Genomic DNA, 23,021 nt, shown 5'->3' with positions numbered 1-23,021 from the left:
TTTTCCTATTTCTAACAATGTTTCCTTCTTGCATTTTGCTCTGCAGAAAACCCACACAAACAAATGGGGAAACTGACTAATAAGTGTTTCACTGGGGCAAATAATGAAAGTGCTATGACTAATCAGGCAGAAGTCAGCTTCACACTGCTAGATTCTCTTTCCATAAAATGGAAAAAGGAAAATATTTTTCTTTTCTTCTCTCAACTCCCCATTCTATTAATTTTAGCTTCTGATCTGAACAAGAATGGGTTAAAAAAAACAGAAGGTGTTTCTCGGTTTGACAGCTTCTCCTGAACCTTTTAAAAAAAAAAAAAGCTGGGGGGGAGCATTCAGTGAACACCAAAGATAAGGTCTAGAGGGCAATACCAACTCTGAAACTGCGCTTACAAATTAAGATCCTGTCTCATTTAAACTGCTGTAGTAACAAAATAACTGCATTGTATTCAATAAATTCTTCAATTTTGGATTTCATTATTCAAAAATTAAAGACAACATCCTGCCTGTGGTTTTTTTTTTGTTTTGTTTGGAACAAGCTATAAACTATAACATTGCAAAACAAGTATTAAATCACACGCAGAAAGCTAATCCTCCGTCTCTTGCTCCGTACAGACGAATTCTGATAAAACTATCCAACAAAGCAAACTAAACCAGTGTGTTTGGAAAAGGCTAAAAGACATTGGATCTCTTGGATTCATGAAAATGTACATCCAGCTGTCTAATCAGTAATTCAAAATAAGAAACAGGTATGTATAAAACACCAACTAGCCTCCATAAGAACATTCACTTTTGTTTCCATTTCACCTTTTCCTTTAGTCAGGACTTGTACCATCCCTTTAAACACAGTATGTTGGAATAAAATGGTACAGTTTTTAAAAATAATATGTTTGCATATATTTAAGTAAGTGGTTGTTTATATACAGGACTGGGGGAAAGGTAGATACTCTTGCAGGCAAGTGATAGAAAAGTTGAATCATCTCAACTCAGGGACACCGAGTGTTGTTGAATTACCTGTCGCATCCAGTTATTTCAGATGATATCTTGGTTTGGAGGGGAGGAACTGGAAAGAGCTAAGCTTTCTAAAATTTAACCTTTATTAATCCCATTAAGATTGGCAGTTTTGGATGGAATAATACGCAGATAAATCTCGATGGTGAAAACCTCTGAATCCAAATCAAAATCCAAGCAAGTGAACAGCACTGCCGGGAGCTTGTTTAGTGCTGAAGTGTCTTTCCCAAACCATGTGCTTATTATGAGGGGACATATAACAACTGCAGGATTTGCAGAGATAAAGGTTTTCCAAAGGAGAGAGCAAGCTTTGACAACAGGGTAAAACTCTTCATTTCATAAACTGCTTCTGGATAAGCCCCCTTAATGAGCAGGGGCACAAAGCAAGCTGTTTTAAATCTTCACATCACCCTGTGCTGTCTCTAGAAGAGAAAACTCTTCCATCTCTCAAAATGAAAGAAAAACAATGGCAAGGAAAAGCAGGATCTTCCTAAATATCCAGAAGGGAGGCGTATGCACGCTGGGAGCAGCCCAAGTGACATGCTCCCCTCCTGCAGCTCCTAACATGGGAGCCCTGACCTTGGCCCTGACACAGCTGTCTGCAGCTCCCACTCCTCTTCAACCATATTCCACCACACACTGTTTCCAAGTTTAAATTCACATCGTAAGAGCAGGCAAATAGGTCTGACTTTAGCATCTTGATCTGTAATTTCTAACTTTTGCAAAATCATGTCTTCGGCAAAGGCAAGTATAATTTCTTCCCCTTTCAAAGTCCACTCTTAGATAGAGCTAGATATGTTTCTTTGCTCCTTGTACTTAATTACGGGAACCAACAAATAGCAAGAATCTTCTGGGTCTCGCGCAGTATTACTAAGTTATGTTTAAGACAACACAGCAGCAAATAAATGGATCACTTTACCAGCCACAAAAACTGCGCCATTATTGCACTGAATTTCCAGAGCAACACAGAGGTTCTTTGGCGAACATGGGGGACATGGAAAATGCCTGTATAAAAAAGAGATTAAAAAATAGTAGTAATACCAGAACACGATGGAGCATCATGATAGCAATAATGGCATGAAAGATGTCGACTTCAGTTACACGAAACACAGCTAAACTCAGTATTCACATCAAAAGCTGGAACACCAAAAAATGGATAATCATAGAATCATAGAATGGTTTGGGTTGGAAGGGACCTTAAGGATCATCTAGTTCCAAGCCCCCTGCTGCGGGCAGGGACACCCTCCACTAGACCACGTTGCCCAAAGCCTCATCCAACCTGGCCTTGAACACTTCCAGGGATGGGGCCTCCACAACCTCTCTGGCAACCTGTTCCAGTGCCTCACCACTCTAACAGTAAAGAATTTCTTTCTAACATCTAATCTAAATTGACCCTCCTTCAGCTTGAACCCATTACCCCTTGTCCTGTCACTACACTCCCTGATAAACAGCCCCTCACCATCTTTCCTGTAGGCCCCCTTCAGGTACTGGTAAGCCGCAATAAACATTAAACAAATCAAGAACACTGCATCGGAAATACTTTTGTCAATCTGTCATCGAACATGATCGAAGTATAACACCCCAAAGTGTGCTAATAAGATGCACCATACTATAGCTATAGCAACAACAAAACTAAATACTGTAGGGAAACTATCTTTGGGATCTATTACTAAATCTTTGCTGGGAATCAAAGAAAAGGGCTGCAAAGACTTAGTGCAATTAAGCACAGTGAACTACAGAGAAAGTGTCAATTGATGCCTTCCCACTGCTTATAATTTTTATCATATTACAGCACTTGGTGTTTTCTTAAAACTCAACTCGTAACATTTTGGAAATACGGGAAAAAGTCTTTCTTGTAAAGAGAAGCTTGCCTTACAAACTCTAAGGTTCAAAATACAGAAGGAAGTTCCATGATTTCTAAATCTCTTCCGTGGTTTTGGGGATGTACATAAAGATTTTTGAATGTAAATGATTTGCGATACTACAACAAACTGTTTTCACTTCTAACCATTCTAAATCCCACGCCAGCCCAGAGATCTGCAGTGACGTACTGCTGAAAGCACAGAGCAGAACTGCAGTGCTCTGACCCACAATTTCACCTCTGCGCTGCTCCTGAGATAATCAGCCAATGAAGCATTTTTACTAATGGGAAAAGGACCATCGTTTGTCTCATGTCCAGTTTTCCATCCTCTGTGGCTTAACTCAAGCATTTTAAGATTACTCCTTAATTAAAAGATCTGGAATGACATTTTATTACCAGAAGAATAGAAAACACAACACTTTTTAACAAGTAAACTAGCAGAATTGAAACAATTAGAAGTTCCTTTCTAGATATCTTACCACTACTTACCTACCTAATATTTTCCTGCCCATCCTAATTCTATACAAAAGTATAATACTAAGAACTACTTTCAGTATATACTTACTTGAGAAAATCCTCTTCTTTTATCTTCTCTAGGGCTTTTATAACTGCCATTCTAGTGAAAACAGACTGCACAGTGAAATAAAAAAATGAGTCAAGAACTAAGAGAAGCTAAGGAAGGATATGCCTAAGGAAGAAAAAAAACCCCTAAAACATACACACCACATGCTTCTCAAAATACAGTTTTTTCACTTGTGTTTTTTGTTTTCTTATACCTAAAAGCAGCTCTATATCAGCAAGAATTCACTGTAATCTTAACCCTAACTTTAACAGGGCAACAAAGAGCAACAGGCAATTTTGCCAAAATCTATTCAAGTAACTTTACTCACAACATGAAAGCAATATAACTAATACAGCTGACAGATTGGAACATAACAGCTATTTAGTTGTAGAACTAAGATTTGCCCCTTTGTTTCTAAAAGACATGTACAAACAGTAGTATATGTTTCCTCACTCTGTTTTTACACAGGAAAAAAAAAATAAGAAGTGCCACTGACTTTCAGCAGGTTTAAAGTTACTGTCACGCTTCCAAATAAACCTACTCCAACTCCTTAAAATATTCAATTGCTAAGCCTGCCCTTTGGTTAGCTTTAAGAAATGTCACGCGTATCTCTGGAAACTATCTTACTTCAGATGATATACAAAAGTGTGCAAAAGCAAGAACAAAAAACGTAGTGCTTGGGAGCTCAGGTCCAAATTTGCAAAATAGACTAAAAGCAGAATTGTAAATCCATGAACACAAACCTAAACCAGCTTCCCCATTTTCAAGAGTTAAGTATACCTAAGCCCCAGCTTTTATCTCGGTGACCATAGGCAGCTAGTTCTTCTGAAAATAAGACTGTTGAGTAGGTATCTGATAATAAAGTTCAAAAGTTCATTCATACTCAGAAGTAAGGGCTCAGAATGGTAGGGACTGGCAGTTCCCGAACTGTGGAAGGCAAGCAACTTCAGACTCCCAAGCCACATCAATTCACAAAGATGAACTGATAGTAAAAGTAGTAATAATAGTACAATAGTGGCAGGAGCCACGACTACCATTCTCTATGCGTAGCCAGGCGCTGCTGTTGATAACTCAAGTGAGGCTAAGGCAGAAAACACAGAATTTAGGTTCCCAAAACAGGAGAAACAAGTGTTGTAACAGGTGAGGTGGAATCCAACTTTAGGTCTCTAAATGAACCTCCTAGTCAAAGCATGGTCAGCTATGAGATCAAACCATACCACCCAGGGTTTTATCCAGTCAGGTCTTGAAATCCTCCAAGGATGGAGCCTGCACATCCTCTCTGCATAAGCCTGCTCCACTGTCCAACTGTCCTCATGGTAAAAGGTTTCTTCTTAGATCTACTCCAAACCTCTCATTTCAACTTATTTCCACTGCCTCTCATCCTTCCACCAGGCACTGTGATGAACAGCCTGGCTCCCTGCTGGTACCAGGGGGAGATTCAGTTGGGTCCTCCCAAAAGCCTTCTCTTCTCCAAGCTGAAGAAGTCCAGGTTCCTCAGCCTCTCCTGCTAGGGCATGTGCTCCAGACCCCTGACAGTCTTGATGGCCATCTGCTGAATTTCCATTCTAATGATGTCTTTTTTGCAAACTGGATTGGGGATTTGGGAAAAAAAACCCAAAACCCTGAAAAATACTGGGTCACTGCTTGGGACAATTCAAGTCTTTGCTCCAACACAGAGTTCCTGGATGCCTTCAGGAAAGCTGCTCTTTCTCCTTCTAAGCATAAATTAGAGATAATAGCACTTCCCTTCCTCACAGAACAGACAAGCTGGAAAACCCTTAAACTAGTAGCAGGTTTAAATAACTATCTACAGCAGACGACACAGAAATTTTCACTCAGAACCCGGTTTTTATACTACTTCTCTGATTAACACAGCCCTTGAAGCCAGCTTCAAGCACAGCTTCTTTGTAAGGATGAACCTCTGATGGCTCTTCAGAGTCAGTATTTTTTCCTTTAGATTCCCCTACATCTTGTTGTCTGTGTGGTTTTACCAGCCGAGCCCTGCTGGTTTAGCTCCTTATGTGGGATTTTCCCCCTTTTAAAGGAAAGCAATGCAGCAAGCAGTTAGTTGTAACAATACAATCCGTCTAAAAAAAGACTTGCATTTATTGGTCAGGTGGAGTAGAGTAGGCAGAATTCCTGGGTCAGACTGCCTCTGCCAAATGTTGGTAGACTTCACCAGAAAGAATAAAAAGCCTTGCATAGGCTTCTGATAGAAGTTACTCATTCTCCCTCTGATCACACCAACTGTCCTACTTACATCAGTTTCTCTCCAACTGTTATTTTATTCTTACATGTCCTCTTTTCTGTCAATGATTGTGTGTGTGCTTAGGGCCTGCAACAAGTGGCAAGGTCCCTTTTCTTTCCTCCCCTCCCTCCTCCAGAGGTAGACGGGATAAAACCATCCTGCACGTATTGTGTCTTTCATTCAGATCAGAGGACATGAAAACTGCAGTGTGATCATTTCCCTTTTGGCTGCGGAGTCTCATCTTCGCAATGTGACTTATCTGAACTGTTTTACCCACAGAGAGCTTGAGGATCGTCTTTTATGCTACTTTTAATGCATGACAATCAAATTCCTAGATCTTAAGGGAGGTATTTACAGAGAACGTTCCTAAAATTATGGCCTTTAGACAGCCAGGAAAATGAACAACCTAAAGAAAAGCACCAAGCTCTTAGTTTTCCTAAGGAGAGAAATGTTAAGTGAATAAAGGAGACAACTTTATTTTCAGACAATTGAAAACTAGAGAGATTTTTGAAGAAGGAAAACCAGACATTAAACACTGACTGAATACCCAGATAAGTTCTTCACTGTAGCTACTGCTGTGAAATTCTGAATGTCACAAAAGAAATACAACAGTGATGAGATCCTACCTGTTTGTTCTTCGCTGGTTTGAAACAGTCTGGACAGGCTGTGGCTCTAAATACAGAAATGAAAATTAGCTGCTAGTCGTACAGAAAAATAAACAGACACACTTATAAGCATAGCATGTACATGGTCTTTGTACCAATATGCCCAGTATCTCACTTCCACAGCTCAGCACAGAGCAGATTTTAAAATTAACTTTATCCTAAACCACAAATGGCAGAAGGTGTGCATGGCTGATCTAGAGAAAAATCATGGACAAAGCTGTGTAAGCCTCTTTAGCTCTGACCAACACAAATGTGCCTCAGCTTTGAGATGTGATGGAAAAGCACACCAGAAGTTTAGCTTTCAATCCTCTCCAATCCTTCTCAATAAAGGTCATGATTAATGTTTAAGTTCTGTGCAAGTTTTGCTGACATCTTGAAATTTATGTACTTGCTGTTAGACAACGCACACTACAAAATAGAGATTCAAATTACTGCTTCTGGATAGGAAAATTCAATTTACTACAGAAAAAGTAACCCCAGGTGTTCAATACCATTTGTGCTTTGCCTCTTCAAAAGGAAACTATTGGCTGTTTCACGAAAGTGAAAGCCAAGTCAGTGAAACACTTTTTCTGAGTACTGTAGAGGAAGTTGCTGTTCCTATTAGTGGATTTCTATGTATGCAGTTAGAGGTGATTTCTAGCCTACAATACAATTTATCATTTCTTGCCAGTGCTTTTCAACGCCTCTGTAACTACTTTAGACTATAAGGAAGCAGGTCTTACCTCTTGCTGTTTCCATACAAGCAACTCACCTGGCCAGTTTGTGACACAAAGCATTGCAAATTCCCTCTTCCAGAATTTTAGTATCACCTTACCTTTAAACATAAAGCTCCAAATATAAACTAACAAGAGCTCAATCTTCCACGTCAAACCAAGGGTCACTCTAGCACACCTACCTACACATAATTGTGTAAGAACAGCTAGAGAGATGAGAAATTGCAGATACTATACTTGGAAATCCCACCCAAAAGCATACCTGGAGGACTTCTCCAGGTTGAGACAAGGTCCTACTTTGCTTCAAAAAAACCCATGACTGTCATTACTGAAGCCGTGACAATTGCCAAATTTACCATATTTATATCGAAACCAAACCATTGCCTAAGAATATGCCCAGCCATTCACGTATGCAGAATGCCTTGACGCCTGAGAAACTACGTCATTAAATTAGGTAATACGCTGTCACTTCAGAAAAACGTCTAAAACCTTAAATTGCTGTTTAAGTATGCTACAAAGAAAAGGCACATAAAGGGATATTGTCAAGTCACATGGAATAAACCTGAGTAGCTGGTGTGTGGAATGGAACTTCTTTGCAGTCTTCGCCTCTACAACTATTCCGCTTAGAGTGCTAACAATGGCATCATGACATGCTCGACATCAACATTTCTGAAAGGTCACAAAAAGGGTGGAAGAGTGACCTGAAAATAAGAGCTGCCAGGTTTCAGAGGAGGGAAGAGCACTACAGGAAACAAGAACTGATCAAGTAAAATTAAATAAATTAAAACAAAAGGGTGCAGGATCCAGAAACTTTTGAGTTTTTACAGGATTGCGGGTACAATTATTTATAATTGTAGTTTGGCCCTACCACTTTCTCCCCCTTTTGCCCACTCTTGAAGAAGCTGGACAGGAAAGAAGTTCAGCAAGTGCTGGTAATCAGTTCTTCCTAATATCAGGTATGTCACCAAGCAGGTATGCCCTCACCCCCCCACCCCAAGACATATGAAGGATGCAGTTGTTGTAAACCAAGAAGGTGGCAGATTGGGCATTCAAACAAAGATCACAAAGTGCCAAAAGGGGGAAAATCAGGGAAATCTATAAATGCTGCAAAGGAAATCTCTAGTCTCAAGAGATGAAGTCACTACACAACAGAGAAATCAGAAATTCTATGCTGAGCCTCTTTCTACGCTAAGATTTAACTTGCAGTAGAAGCATAAGTGATAAAACTGAGTGAAACTTAAGTTTTCCAGGAAGCATCAGCAAACAGGAAGAGTGAACCTAATTATCCAGAATATACTACTGCTAGATTTTGAGAAATCAGATTAAATGGTAGCTAAATTCATAGAAATATTTTGCTTCTTTGTGTGTAGCAGATGCTCTACTGGGCCAGGCCAAAAACTACATGTAGTGGCCAGGGTTTTCATCGACCAGCTAAGTTGGATTAACTCACTTCTAAGCCTTCCTTCCCATCTATGTCTCCTACAAGAGCAGGAAAACCTAGGCACAACCTCAAAAGATCCTCCCACCTGCAACTACGAGGTTTAAATTTATTTTTTTAAATAATATGACTATATTGAAGAGTGTAATGACTTTGAAAAGGGCTGAAATTGGAACAACTTATGTGGATGTTCTCCTTCTGGTTCAAATCAAAATTCTGGATGATTTTGTTTATTGACTTTAAAGCACAGAATTAACCAGACAGAGATGGCGTAACTTTAAGCTCTGCAACTCTATCTGAATATGAGGAAGTTTAGACGCAGGCCTCATTCTAGTTTATAAACACTGCATAGTCTCTTGTGTAGCAAATCCAAACCAACAATGTTGCACAATATTTAGATAAAGATCTTTTGTTATTTATATAAAAACTTACAGGAAATGGCACTCCTCGTCTGTTTCTGGGTGAGCAAAGACCACGCTAACTTCAAACAAACTCTAAATTAAAAAAAAGAAAAAAAAAGGAAGGTAATAGTTTTTTAAACAAACGGAGAATATTCTCTAGCACCCTTATTGTAATATTAGAAAAACAGTCAAGAGGCAGACAAAAGAGGAAGTAACCCACTTATTCTACAAATCATCTACAGACATTAAAAAGTGTGCCATAATAGCATTTGCATTTCTGAAGTAACCAAAGATGATCTGAGAGCACTTCAAAAACATAAGTGACCTACACATCATAGATACCAGCCTCATTTTGCACAGGGGGAACTGAGTCAGAGACAGTGTATGCTCAAAGCCTATTACGGTCACTAAACTTAACAAACCTTCTGGGAGAGCAGTGCATAGCATGGAATAAAGATAAAAACCCTGTAGTAGTCACCACTGTAAATTTTGTCAGGGGTTTCGTTTGCAATGACTGGATGGCCTTGGGGCAAAGAAAGGCAACATGTCCTAGTGGATTGACAGCTAGACCAGAAACTCTAGTGTAATCTCAATTCTACCCCCAATTCCCTCTTTGGCCTTGGGCAAACAACACTCATTACTTCTGTTATTCAGATACCAGAACACCTCAAGGGGGCTATTGAAAAGATTGGCTAATATTCAAGTGCCTTGTAGATAAAGAGCACTAGACAAGTAACTTTTATGGTACAATGATGTCTGGAGTGGCTCAGTGCCTAAGCGTTTTAGAGCTTTTGCTAACTTGGTATGTAAGAAGTTTGTTTCTTCTTGGATCATCTTCAGGGTAACTGAGTGTTTCTTTCTTCACTAAGACAAAAAGGATGCTTTCAATTAGCACTCCTGGGAAAAGACGATCTGTAATTATTCTGGAAGCTGACAAACCAAGCTACAGACTAAGTGAGTCTAGTCCTGGGGTCAGTCCTACAGCTGATGACAAGTAAAACCTGCAGAATGCCATGTCCTCAGCAGGAATTTTAGCCATGTTTGCAGAAATTTTACATTCAAGATGATGGTGCTACTGAATTTGTCTGGCAACATCTGAATGTCATGTTCTGTCAATACATTTCAGAAACATTTTAAGAACATTAGTTGGAATCTGAAAGTTGAAAACAGGGTTTGAAAAAACATTTCTATTGCCTACTTACAGGTATTGCAGGTTCCAACATACCTATCTCTAGTATTGATTAAAGTGAACAAGGACCAGTCTTTCCTCATTCAGTGTATTTCAGAAATACATTTTATCCATAGAATTTAACATGCTAACCACCTGAACAATTTATCGCACAGAGCAGTAACAGTGTTGGCAGTAATAGGAGAGCAAAGAAGGAATGTGTGAGCATTCCTTAGCCTCTGGAAAACAGAGATTCTGGAAAATGAGAAAACTGAAAGCCTCACTGATAAAAGGAGGATGGCAGCCCAAGAGCAAGAGATTTAGCAAAAGACTACAATGGTTTCAGAAGATGCAATGATCTATGTGTACAAAAAATTGATTGGACCTGTCAGTATTGAGAGTGGGAGATCTCTGGTTAAAAGAACTTTCCCCCTGCTTCCCTCTACAGTGAATATAAGAGCAGTGCAACTTGTTTATCTGTTAACGAGGGAAAAAAAAGTATATTTTTATTTTTCCCCCCTCATATATATATGTGTATAAATATATATATACACACACACACAAACACATATTAAAAAAAATAAAAAACAGACAGAAAAGAAGTGTTTCTTTTTTATACAACACCTTTCCATCAGCAGGAACACCCAACTCTTCTGACAATTGGGGATGAATAATCCACTTATAAGCTTCTTTCAGCTGAACAATGTCATCCTTTGCCAAGGAAAGGCCCAGTTTTCTGAATCACATACACAAAGAAATAATAACTTGCACAGGAGTCTGTCAAAGATAGATACACGACATATAATATTTCAAGTACTTGTAACTACTTAAGTAACTAGTCCCAGGTAAATAAACAATGCACAAATAAAAAAGGACAAAAGTACTAAGCATACAGACCATAACATAAAAGAAGGAAAGGCTGTTTCAAGACCTCCTATAAATGGCACTGAATCTTTGTACTGAATTAACAAAGTGTTGAGGAAACATTAAGGCCAGACCAGGATTCCAGGTAAGATGCTTCCCAATAAACACAGAAGAGTTTGGCAGGGCGTAGCTAAAGGTGTAGCTACTTGAGGTACAGTCAGCTCAAGCCAATTTAGGACTACTTCCTGCTCCCTGCCTCTGGCCATGCATTCCTGCCAGCACTTGCATGCTGACACCACACAGCATGGTAAGTAATACCAGCCCACTGTTCCCATTTAAAGCAAACCCTAATCCACCAAAAAAAAAAGTTTTGTTTTTCAGCCAGATCAGTGAGATGATCAGCTCTCCAGGTGGTCACATAAGCACTTATGTTAACACAAGACAGACAGAAGGTACATGCAAATGGAGACAAGATCCTTCTGGTAGTAAATCAACATCTAGTTCACCTTGGGTAAACTGAGTATCTGGATTCTACAGGGCAGCAGCTGTGCTACTTGCTAAGGAGACTCCTGTCCAGCTTCCACCCTAAGCTATATCTTGTTTTGCTTTGTTTCTATTTGCCAGTGATTTTTTTTTTACTAACATTTAAATATAGATTCTTTTTTTTATTGTGTGAAAGAACATGCACTGAGGAAACTCAGGCCATAGCTTCACGGCAGATCAAAAGTTGCAAAAGTCTTTCCAGTCTTCCTGGAGAAGACCTGAGAAAAAGAGATGCACAAAATTCCTTTGTTTAAAAAAAATAATCTTGTTAAGACTTATTTTCATTGTTAAAATGGCAATCAAGTCCTTCATTAAAGGATGGCATGAACTCCAGTGGGCACAAATTCATAAAAGGAAAAGCCCAGATGACAATCTCTGTTGGCTTTGCTGGGACAGGCTCAACTATGTCTGTAGGTACAAGACCAGGCCTCGACTCCTGTGTCTTTGCCTATGGAGAGAGAAGTTAAAAGGAACGGATGCCTGTAAGGACGCCAGCATATGATTTCAAACCACTTGTTTGGGAACTTACAGAGCAGAGCACATGCCCTCCTGTACAAATGCCACCAGTGGTAGGCTATTTGCCCTACAGGGCCTCATCCTCTCAGAAGCAATTTAATGAAACAATTGCTTTTAAATTAGTCTCAAAGTAGGAAGTGATTCATCATCTTTTAGCCTAGCTTTCTACGAATATCTTGAAAGGGTACTTTCAGCCAAGATGGCTTCCACCAAAGACTAGTTCAGTATCCTCAACTAACTTTGAGACAAGTGGATTTCTTTCTTCTTGCCCACAAAGACAATTTAGCCATTCAAAACAGCTCTAATATGCTCTCATTTGGCCAGGAATGGCAGTGTCTTGGAGCAGACAAAGAATCAAGCATTTAAATTGATTTCAAAACACCGAGGTACAAAAAAGAAGAGTCAAAACTAACTTGCACCCACTGCACCAGTATCTTTCTTGCAACACTACTGACTTTTCACCACTATCTGACTAACAAGTTTCAGTCACTATTAATGTAATCTAAACCTGATATGGTGCCAAAATGAAGAGGTCTGTATTGCATTATGTCTTCCATGTACAAGAAGATTCTGGGTCACAGATGGCATCATGGCACCTCTCAGGACCACTAAGTCAACTCAAAGCCGTACAGTTGGACAGACAGCCTGCATTCCAAGTTGAAATGCCATGTCCTAGCTATAATCTCACCATAAGGCAAAAGAGATAAGAAACCCCAATTAAAGTCAAACCAGGTTAAAAAAAAAAAACAGCACAAAAAGCAGCTGCCATCTTATCCTCCGTAAGCATCAAGTAAACCGGACAACTGGACAGGACTATAAAATCATCTTCTTGCCTGCTCAACATTTGTATAGACAAATGGTATCTATATAAAAGAGTTCTCGTCAGACAGTCAGCAAAAGCTATGGACAATAAAAACATAATAATAATAATACCCCAAAAATAAAATGACAGCACATCCCAATTCTGAATTTCCTTATTCTTAGTTCTGAAAGTACAAAGTAAGTTAAAATCTTGGCCAAGGACATAGGAAGTGAGTCTACATATTCCACAACAGTTAGCAGAAGTACCTTTATATGAAAGCAACTGTCCTGACCTCGAAAACAGAGCATTAATTGTTTGGTTAAAATTTTCTCTTAACGTACATGTTTCAGTAGGTCCACTGCATTAAGTGGTTTCTCATTTCTACTATGCTGGAAAAAAGTTATAGTAAGAGTATCTCTCTTTTCTCTAAATCTGGAGAACTCTCTGGTAGAAGTGGTATGAGGTTTGCCAAAAGAAATTACTCACCCCATTTCCTGTTTTACCAGCAGCCAAGCAGCACGCTATAGGTCACCAGCCATGCCCAGGGAGAGGGGAAAAAAAAAAAAAAAAAGGCAAGTGAAATTAAGGCTCAAAACTCCAACAATTTGAGAGACTGTTAGCAGAAGGAAAAATGTTATAAAAACTCAGGACAAAAATGAAGTATTAGGATTTCAATTTAGCTTTTGCTTTAGAAGTGGAAAGATAGAATTGGTGTTTGTTTTTATTTGTAAGATCACTTTGCAATTCACCTCAAATCTTATCTGGCTTTAAAAAAAAAAAAAGATCAGACTGCATTAAACATACTTTGAAACTTGCTATTAACACTATAATTAGAAAAAGACTCTGACAGCCTAAGTCAAGTGCACCTAGCAGCTATCTACCATACAGATAAATGAAAAAAAAAAGAAGTGTCTAAATGGATGGTATATGAAAAACGATTTGACATAGAAATAAAAAAAAAAAAGAGAAATTCAGTAATCATCCATTATAAAAAGTATGCAATAAAAGACATACTTGATTTTATGGTAATCAGGAACCCTTTCCCTGAAGACTGTCCCCTTGTTTAAAGCATACCACTTAGTTTAGGAGACACAGGCTGACTATGAGAAAGCTGAGGTACAGAAGGAATAATTCTAGAAATCAGAGGGAGCTTTTAGTATAAATGCTCAAGTTCACTAACAATTATTTATCACACAGCATATGTAGGAATGGCTGGAAGATATGATCTGAGAATGATGGGCAGATTCAACCTTGAAATCTCCTTTTTCATTTCCCAATGGCCCCTTGGTCGCTCTGCGCAGGTTCTCTGTGAATACCACCTTCTGCAGCTCCTGATACACTTCTTTGAGCAGAGGTTCCAAGAAGTAATATTTGCTTTATATGTGTGATCACAGGATAATTCAGAGACCTCAGGAGGTCTCTATCCAACCTTGTGCTTACAGCAGGGTCAGCTATGAAAACAAACCAGGCTGATCAGGGCTTTATCCAGTGAGTTCCTGAAAACCTCCAGTAATGGAGGCTGCACCACTTCTCTGGACAACCTGTGCTAATGTTTGATTGTCCTCAATCTGTGCATTGTAAATACTTCCTCAAACTCTACTCCTCTCCTCTAGCAGCCTTATATATGTAAAGAAACATAATGTGGCATTAGATGTGATACTGCCCAGGAAAGAAGACCATGAACCTTCACTCAGGTGTCCCAGCCAACAAATGGAACTCAGCAGTATAAGAATTACCAATGGTTATAACAAAGGTCAAAAGCAGAATTAAAATTACCACTGGTATGAAAGGACAATAGAAAAAACCCCACAAAAGTAAGCACAAAGGAGCAATAGCCATCGAATCAGTGCAGCACTAACAGACTTGAACAAAATTAAAAAGGATCGAGAAATTGAAGACTTGCAAACAACACTGGTTATGCCAAAAGCTTCCAAAAGCATATCTTTCCCACACTCTGCTCTGGGGACCCAAACATTTTAGAAGTACATCTCTCTGCAGTCTCACTCACTTATCTTTGTACTGAAATAGGGATTCTACAAGATGATCTATTACCTTGTAATAGTAATTGTTCAGCACTTTAGGCTTTAAATTTTGCCTCTGCGTGGGCCAAGACTGACTGCCATTCCCTGCACCACAATGAAAACGTACCTTACTAAAGTGAAGTGCATTACAGTTAACCAGAATTTTAACTTTGACCTCAAATGGCCTTTCTATTAGGTCTTTAATAAAGTTGAAAAAAACAGTGATGTTGGACACCGGTATTCAGAAGACCTGTACAGTGTTTCCATTTCGACAGAATGCTTATCAGTGCAAAAGCAACTAATAAAAGAAAAATTCCCCTCAAAGCTTCCTACAACAAAGCAACAATAACATTCTCAGTTCTTCATCTACTAACAAGAACATTGTAGACTGGCAGGATGCCACGTAACTAATAGAACCGGTACCGTCAACACACAGTCTGGACGCCTAGTCTCACCATCCTCACTGAAGATGAATTCAAAAAAACCAACCACTGAAACAACTACAATGAAAAAAAAATCAAAACTAGTAGTTTTTAGTTTGTGGACTGCAGACTACTAGTAAAGTGTCAGAGAAAGGTGACTCCATGTGCTTGTTGTACAACCACATATACACATGCAATGTCCAAAAGAGTTGGTATCTCAAAAGCAGTGAATACCACTAATTTAAATTCTTCAGATTTTAAATTCCATCCCTGTCTTTAATTCTTCATATATGGTGCTTTAAGAACAACCTACCCCCAAACCCTGTCAAAAGAATTACTGTCTGTTGTCAAGGAAAGAATTCTAACGAAGACGTTTGAAAACATGTACCAAACTTGAAGGAGCAGAGCCAGGATCACATCACCTTTTCATTGATATCAGAAGGAACCACATCATAGATCTCTTTTACATGCTAATAGAGGAACTGCATCAAAAAAAAGTCTATTTTCCTAGCTTTGGTAAATCTAAAAGAATGAGGGAATCCTAAAAACACTGCTAGAAATTTTAAAGGGAAAGAAGGATGGCGCAGAGAGAACACAAACTTTGTTACGATACACAATACACAAAACAGCACACTACTGAACAAAATAAATATAGCTGTGTTGATGGAATAGTGTTTACTCAAATCCACTGTGATTCATTATACTGCATATGTAGACAGTATGAGTAAGACTGCTTCACAAAACACCATGAAGTATATTGTAATCTTGTTTGCATAATAACCCAGATAAAATCATAAATAAAAAATAGTTTCCAATTGAAATTCCTTGAACATAATTCTGAACTAGAGAATATGACAACCATAGAACCAGGTCTAGAAATCTGCATTTGACAAATGCCAATTTAAAAAATCTCATATGCCTTGATTTAAAGCACATATAGAGTAGGTTTGGTAGTCAGTCAGGTGGCTAATCTCACTCCTCTCCCCTGTTTTTTTGGGGGTACAATTCCAAAACAGAGAAAACTTCTGCATGTAAGTAACTATTCTAAAATGAGACCACAGCTCAAATTTCATCTCTTCTCTCTTGACTTCAAAATTGAAAGAGAATTAAAAAAATTACTTTTCCCCTTCAATTAAGAGGATGCAATAGATTAGGGTACTGTGAGCGCAGAAGCCAAAAGATCCCAAATTCCAAATCACATTCAACCACCAAGCCAGTCAAACCCCTCTACACCTATGCCTTCACTCCCCTGCTCTACTCTCTCCCAGCTGTATGTGAAGCAGGGGATCAGATCCCTCTACTTCATAATTACTTTATGTTTGTGAAGTGGTTTGAAAATGAAAAATGCTCATTACAGAACTCAAGCCTGCAGGGCAATGCTTAGCAGCGAATATATTTCTGAAATACACTAGCTCAGGCACTATATTGATTACAAGCTGCAGGATATTATTCTAATGCTATCTGAGGGATCACAGTGGCAACAGTTGAAATACCATGTGCAATCCCAGCCACAGCATTTTTTCACCGTATTAGAAAAGAGCTTCGAGATGGGGAATTCCATGATGAGGTATATCCACAGTCCTACAGGGAGTAATGACTACAGATGCTATTTGCATCAATGTCCTTGTAGCAAGTACCAGGATGATGGATCACAACTGAGACTAGAGACATAGCTAACAGTCACCCTTTTGAAGGGCATGACTCACTTCATATTCTAATATAGTTGCCTAACATAAACTTGGGACTCCTGTATTTATGATTTATTTTAATCAAATATCCTACTTGTGGAAAGAGGTGATAGCTTCTTTGCATTGCAGATACAAATACTATGCAAATGTAAATTTTATGTCCCACTCTTCTTCAGCTCCTATCGTACATTTTAGACTTGGCAAGATGACAACCATCATAATTAAATTAGTTGAAGGTAATATTAAAAGGCAGTTTCTGATTTTTCTGTTAAAAAGAAGTCAGAGAAAATCTGTGTGTCATACAAAAGGTCAACGGGAGGGAGGCTGTCTTTGGGGTGTCCTTTTACGATAAAATTACCTATGTTCTTGTACAGTGCAGTTCAAAGAATTAAAAGCAAAATTTAACAAGAGATCTCTTTCCAACACAAAGCATTTTGAGATATTTGACATATCATATTATTTGCTGCTTTTTGGTAACTGTAAAACAGGAACTGTTTTTACCAATTATTTTTTTAAGTGATAAACGGATAGGTGGTAAATAAAGCTCCATGATTTTAAAGAGCTTCTTTCTCCACCATCACCCATTTTCACCCCTTCAGTGAGATCACAGCTACGTAAACAGCTGGTTTAGCATTTGGCAAGACCGAAGGGATGAAATAGAAGGGACAGCAGGAATTGCCTAATGCAGACCTGCTCCCAGATGAACCAAAACTGTTCCCAAAGAGAACAGATCTGCTTTTGGAACTTTCTGCTTACTCATCTCACGCCACCTATTCATTTCTGGACCCACACCACAACTTTTATTCCTTTGGTTGTGCTACGCACTATAGTATTGTTTGCTTGTTTGAACATAAGGACAAGATACCTTGAATGAAGCAGATGGACAGGTTAAAAATTACATCTCATCCCTTTTATCAAACTAATAATTTATTACACTTAGAAGACAGAAATTATAAAGTACTAAATCTGGGTGTCTACCAACTGCATTTGACAAGTCAGTTTCCCAGTCAACACAGTCTCAGTGTATCATCAACATTTCAATCAGCAAAAGGAACTCTCTGAAGCAAACTATTGTTTTTTGCTTCTGTTTACAGCCAAGGCTGCCTCAAAAGCAGACAGAAACACTTGCCCTGCTTGTTCGGATCAGTGTGAGTACATCACTGAGCTAGAACTGCAATGCAATAACACCCTCTACCGATGCATTCTGGCAAAGACTCACAAGGAGGCTGAGGAAGAGCAGTAGCATCAAATTTTTCTTTCCTCATCTCCACCGTTATATAGCTAGGCTATGGGAAAAAAAAAAAGAAAAGATATTTTTAAGCTAGATAATGGTAAAGATGCATAATGGAAATGTGTTAAGAACTTGATAACATGGGAATTGCACTTGGGACTCTAGCCAAAAGATTCTGTGCATCACTGTTTTTCGCTCATTGAGGCTATAATGAATAGAGTAAGTAAGGATGGTCTCAGTAATGACTAGCAAAGGTAGACTGGAAACAGAAAAGACCTGATCAATAGTACCCTAAAAATAATAAGACTCCTCTTTTTTTTTAAACACCTAAGTTTACACCAGGCATGAGATTGGAGTAAGTTTAACCTACATTTGGAGTTTTACAGAGCATCACAGGCGTACACGCATGCATCCATATACCCACCTAGCCTGAAAGTGGGTTTTTGACATATCTCATGATTCGGATGACGATAAAATCAAATAGGAATAAGGGCAGCTCATCCAGCCAGAAAGCACAAAGCAATTTGTTCTGGTATTATTTCACCAGACACCGTGGCAGCTGAAGCAAACACTCCAACTATGCTTAATTTCAGGTGGGAGGTAGAGAATCTTACGTTCAAGAAAACTTAGAAGCAGAATATATGTTAGCACAACACAGCTATTACACTGGCATTTGCCCGAGATGCCAGAACTAACACTACAAATCAACACTAAAAGTAGTAGATTATTTAACAATCAAACTGGGTGGGATGAGAACAGACCTCACTACAGGTTTATATATAAATCCGAGACCTACGCTTCTTTCTGCCACGTTCACTGAAGCTGCTACTACATCTTGCCACAGCAGGCATCTATCATAAAGATTTACATGTTACCCTCTAGAACAGTATTTTTGCATCATTTTTTATCAGAAAGCAGGGGAACGTCATAAAACATCTCACGACTAAGCAAAAATTGGCATTTTATTGATAAAGCTATACTATGCTTAGCATTCTCCCTCAATTTAAAAAAACAATTTACCAGGGTTATACACCTCTCCATGTTATCATTATCTTCTGTAATTGAAAGACTGAAATGTAAACAATTTAAGTTTGATTAAAATTGCCATCAAAATCAGTAGTTTTACAACTGCTATAAACTGTAGTTTTACAAATCTAGACTTTCAACAATGCCCAAGACAGGTGACTATTAAAATGTGCATTTTCATATCATTTAAAATGCTGAACAGTTAAAGAGTTCATCTTCAAATTCCTTCATTTGTATTCTGCACTACCAATTATCATTTATTTCAGGAAAGGCACCAGCTGTGCAGTTCCTTCTCCGAGAAGATCCACAAAGCAGAGCAGGCATCTGTACCAAAGGGAACAATACACCGAAGGTTTGAAGAAACTCCTTTTACATTTTCAGATGTAAAATAACTCCTGGGCTAACTGAAAACTGAAGCGACTCAGACACTTTATTAATTAAAATAATACTCACAAAAAAGGAAGGGGAGAGCAGACTTAATTTCTAGCACGTGGGGGTTTTTTGGGGTTTTTTGTTTGTTTTTTTTTAAACAATAGCAATTAAAAAATCAAACCACCTCCAGCTTGTACATTGCACAGTTATTTTCTTTACTATGCATTTAAGTTATGAAGAAGTATCTGTAAACACTTACCTCCCTGACAGACAGCTGTGGGGGTAGCGACACAGAAAATACAAAACTAGTGAACTGGTAGTCAGCGGAATTAACCTTTTGGCACACCTGTAAGAGAAGGATTTTAATAGTAAACCACAGCAATGGAACTGAGTTGATAATCTTTTAGGATAGTCTTTATTCTAGCATAATCACTGTAAATCCATGTTAATACACGTTCAGACAGATGCCAAACCTACAAACCAGAGTAATCCCTAACAACTTATTGAAATATAAGCTTTTTTGTTTTGTTAAAAAAAAAGATACTAATAAACTGTATCCTAATTGCTGTGGCATTATGAAACAACCAAACTCACTATTTGAAGGCTGAGACCAACTGCATACTGAAATCTTAGTGCAATAAATTACACCACAGTGACCAAAAGCTAGAACAGCTGACTCAGAATGTTTTTCTTCATGGCAGTGATACAATTCTACAACAATAAAAATGTTTAAGGTCCTGGGATAAGACAGGAACAAGCAGGTATCCACAGTATTAATTCATAATCCCTCTTCACTGTAAAAAATCATGTTTGTCACTGGAAATAAAGAACCCAAACATGCATCAAACATTTTGAAGTAGGCTAGCGAGAGCTAATGTCTAGATTTGTCTCGCTACTGGAAGTAAGCTTAAACACACATGGAGAAGTCATCCAAAATGTCAGTGATTTCTGGTGAATGTTAACAAAGACTAACTCTGAGCTTTCAAGGTGAAATCAACATCTGAGATAATGAAATTTCCTTATAAAATAATCAGGTTTTGTGGTGCCTTAACAAATGCTGTCAGATTTTCCGTTGCTACTCAAGACAGTAACTAAACAAGTCTTAAAAGTGGATTCTGTAAAAATATATATACTCTGCCAACGGAAACAAAAAAGAAACATCATGAACTGCAACAACAGAAACTATAAATTATGCTGTTTAGTCCCATTTTTAGATATAAACATACTATTAAACCAAACTCTTTTCTATTAAAACTCTGTTAAGCATCTCAAATGCAAGTCGGATTTTTCTAGCTGATATTTTGGTTTGTCACATAAGCAATTTTACTGCTCAGAGATGATGTTTGCAATGCCTGTTATGCCCATATTCTCTCCTAACTCATATTTTCTCCATTATCTACAGTCTGTTGTATCATCAAAACATTTTCTTCCTCTGTGGCTTTCTAAATAGTAGTACACGGTGAAGACAGACTCATGCTATATTAGAAACATGTAGTTAAGCTGAAGAGCACAGCATTTAACGCCTCCTTATTTTCCCTTCATACAGCAAAAGTAAAGAGAGGTCATCATTTACAGTGATTTTTTTCCTTGTAATCTAAGCAGCTAACCTCAGGTTATCTCCTAAATTCATGTAACTACGCATCTGAGTCCTTTTCTTAGGAAAACGTGCTCCTAGCACTCATTTCATTGCACCTGCACTGCTATTTTAAAAAAAAAAGTTGCATTATGACAAGGCCTGGGGAAAATATGGTCACACCGACAAATTTAATTTCCCAGCTGCACAGAATGAATGCAAACACTGTCAAGGAGCAGTACATAGTTGAATGGCGCCATCTACATTTCAAATATTCAAAATAGGTAAAGATTTCAGTTTGTTTTCCGGTGTCTTTCAATTGTTTAATTGCATGGTGGTTTTGATCACCAGCTCTATACTGTAGGCCTCAACATACATGGGCTCCAATAAAAGTACACGTAAAGGTTAAACACTGGTTATTTACCTTTTTAACAAAGTCAACCTCGCAGAACTCCTGAAGAATTCCCAAACACACATTGCAAACTTCCACAGCTGAGTTCTCCATCGCAGTATTTTCATCGTTAACCGAAGGAATCTGTTGGAGTGTTCCATTGTGCTTCACATCATCAGGCCCTTCTTCTGTGTCTTCAAGTCTGATTCTCTTACAAGGTGGGTCAACTACGTCAAAACAAACCATATCTTCTTTTTCTTGATTATTTTTCAGAAAATCTTTCAAATCCTTCATCAAATCCTAACACAAACAGAGGAATCACACTGTTGTTGTTTTTTCCTCTTTTCTCCTATGCCGTAGCAAGCACTTACAAACACAATTCTAAAAGGTAGTACTAACCATTCCAGTTCAGCCTTAGTGTATGTAATTAATAACTTGGAATTTATACCAAAAGACATCTACACAATTAAAAAGCTCCAAGCTGTATTTCTCTCAAAATGTTATGCAGGGAAATTGAATTTTTCTGAACAGACTTCTTTATCATCCAAGAAGAGTGAACGCATTTTACAGACCTGACTGACAGAAATGCATTTATCTTCGGCCCCATCACTACTCAATGAAAACAGATGTTTATTGCCTCTCTGTCATTTAGATTATGTTAGAATTTAATTCCCCCAACTCCATTAGCCCTGATGACTAGGAAGAGAGTTGGCTAGTATAGTATGAGAAGAAAATCAGAGCAGATACAGGTGAGGGTGAAATTAAATACATAGAGGAAGAACTTGATATAAAGAGAAAAGCCTAAAAAAATTAAAGGATGTGCTGGTGAGGAGAGAGAAGAATTATCTGCATGTCTCTGAATTTTAGGAAGGATGAGAGATAGAGGCAAGACATAGTTCAGAAAGAAAGATTTATTGAAAGGTCTGCAGTAATAAAGACAAGCAGTTACTGTGTTGTTGCAACTCAGAGGAAAATTAGGTAGAGATGCAAAAGAATAAAAAATGGCATATGGAATTAACACTTCTGAAATGATTGATAGAAAATGGAAAAGGATAAGGAAGAAAGATGTTAAAAATGAATTCTGGAGAGTCTAAACTTGAACAAAGGTGAAAGAATCAAGACAGACACCAGAAGATGCAAGCATAAAGACAAGGGATTAGACCAGGTAAATGGAGATGTTTATTTGGCCTACACAACGAGAGAGGTCTCAGAACCAATATGGAGGAGGAGGAGCAAATAGCCAAAACCAATTTGAGGAGTATCATCAAATACAATAACAAAGGCAAGAATGATTGTGCACAGCTAGGAAAAAGTTGAAGAACACTGAATTTCAGCACTAAGGTCAGCTAAAAAGGATGCCTAATAACACTGTGTTTGACCGATTGAAAAAAGAAGATTTATCTTTAACCTGTGCTCTGCAATTCTTCAGTTACAACCTCTCACCAATTCTACTGAAAGAAGGAGGAAATATGAGGCAAAAAAGTTTGGAGCATTGATGGTTCCTCCTCTGC

General features: G+C 38.3%; 1 protein-coding gene across 3 annotated transcripts in view; it reads right to left on the bottom strand.

Annotated features, from left to right (window-relative positions):
- The window catches only part of PUS10 (pseudouridine synthase 10), a 33,886-nt gene that overhangs the window by 8,449 nt on the left and 2,416 nt on the right, over positions 1-23,021 (bottom strand). For 2 of the 3 annotated variants that reach the window (XM_054822527.1, XM_054822528.1), the window contains exons 3-10: positions 21,544-21,810; positions 19,806-19,892; positions 13,273-13,307; positions 10,686-10,797; positions 8,925-8,986; positions 6,303-6,348; positions 3,432-3,496; positions 1,925-2,010 (exon numbers count right to left, since the gene is read on the bottom strand). In XM_054822527.1, the coding sequence (XP_054678502.1) occupies positions 1,925-2,010; positions 3,432-3,496; positions 6,303-6,348; positions 8,925-8,986; positions 10,686-10,797; positions 13,273-13,307; positions 19,806-19,892; positions 21,544-21,810 (760 nt within the window). The remainder of the gene's footprint in view (positions 1-1,924; positions 2,011-3,431; positions 3,497-6,302; positions 6,349-8,924; positions 8,987-10,685; positions 10,798-13,272; positions 13,308-19,805; positions 19,893-21,543; positions 21,811-23,021) is intronic. The other variant, XM_054822530.1, reaches the window with a different exon arrangement.

This window comes from Grus americana, chromosome 3 (assembly GCF_028858705.1).
Source record: "Grus americana isolate bGruAme1 chromosome 3, bGruAme1.mat, whole genome shotgun sequence".
Taxonomy (NCBI): Eukaryota; Metazoa; Chordata; class Aves; order Gruiformes; family Gruidae; genus Grus; species Grus americana.
This window is presented reverse-complemented; position numbering and strand designations above follow the sequence as displayed.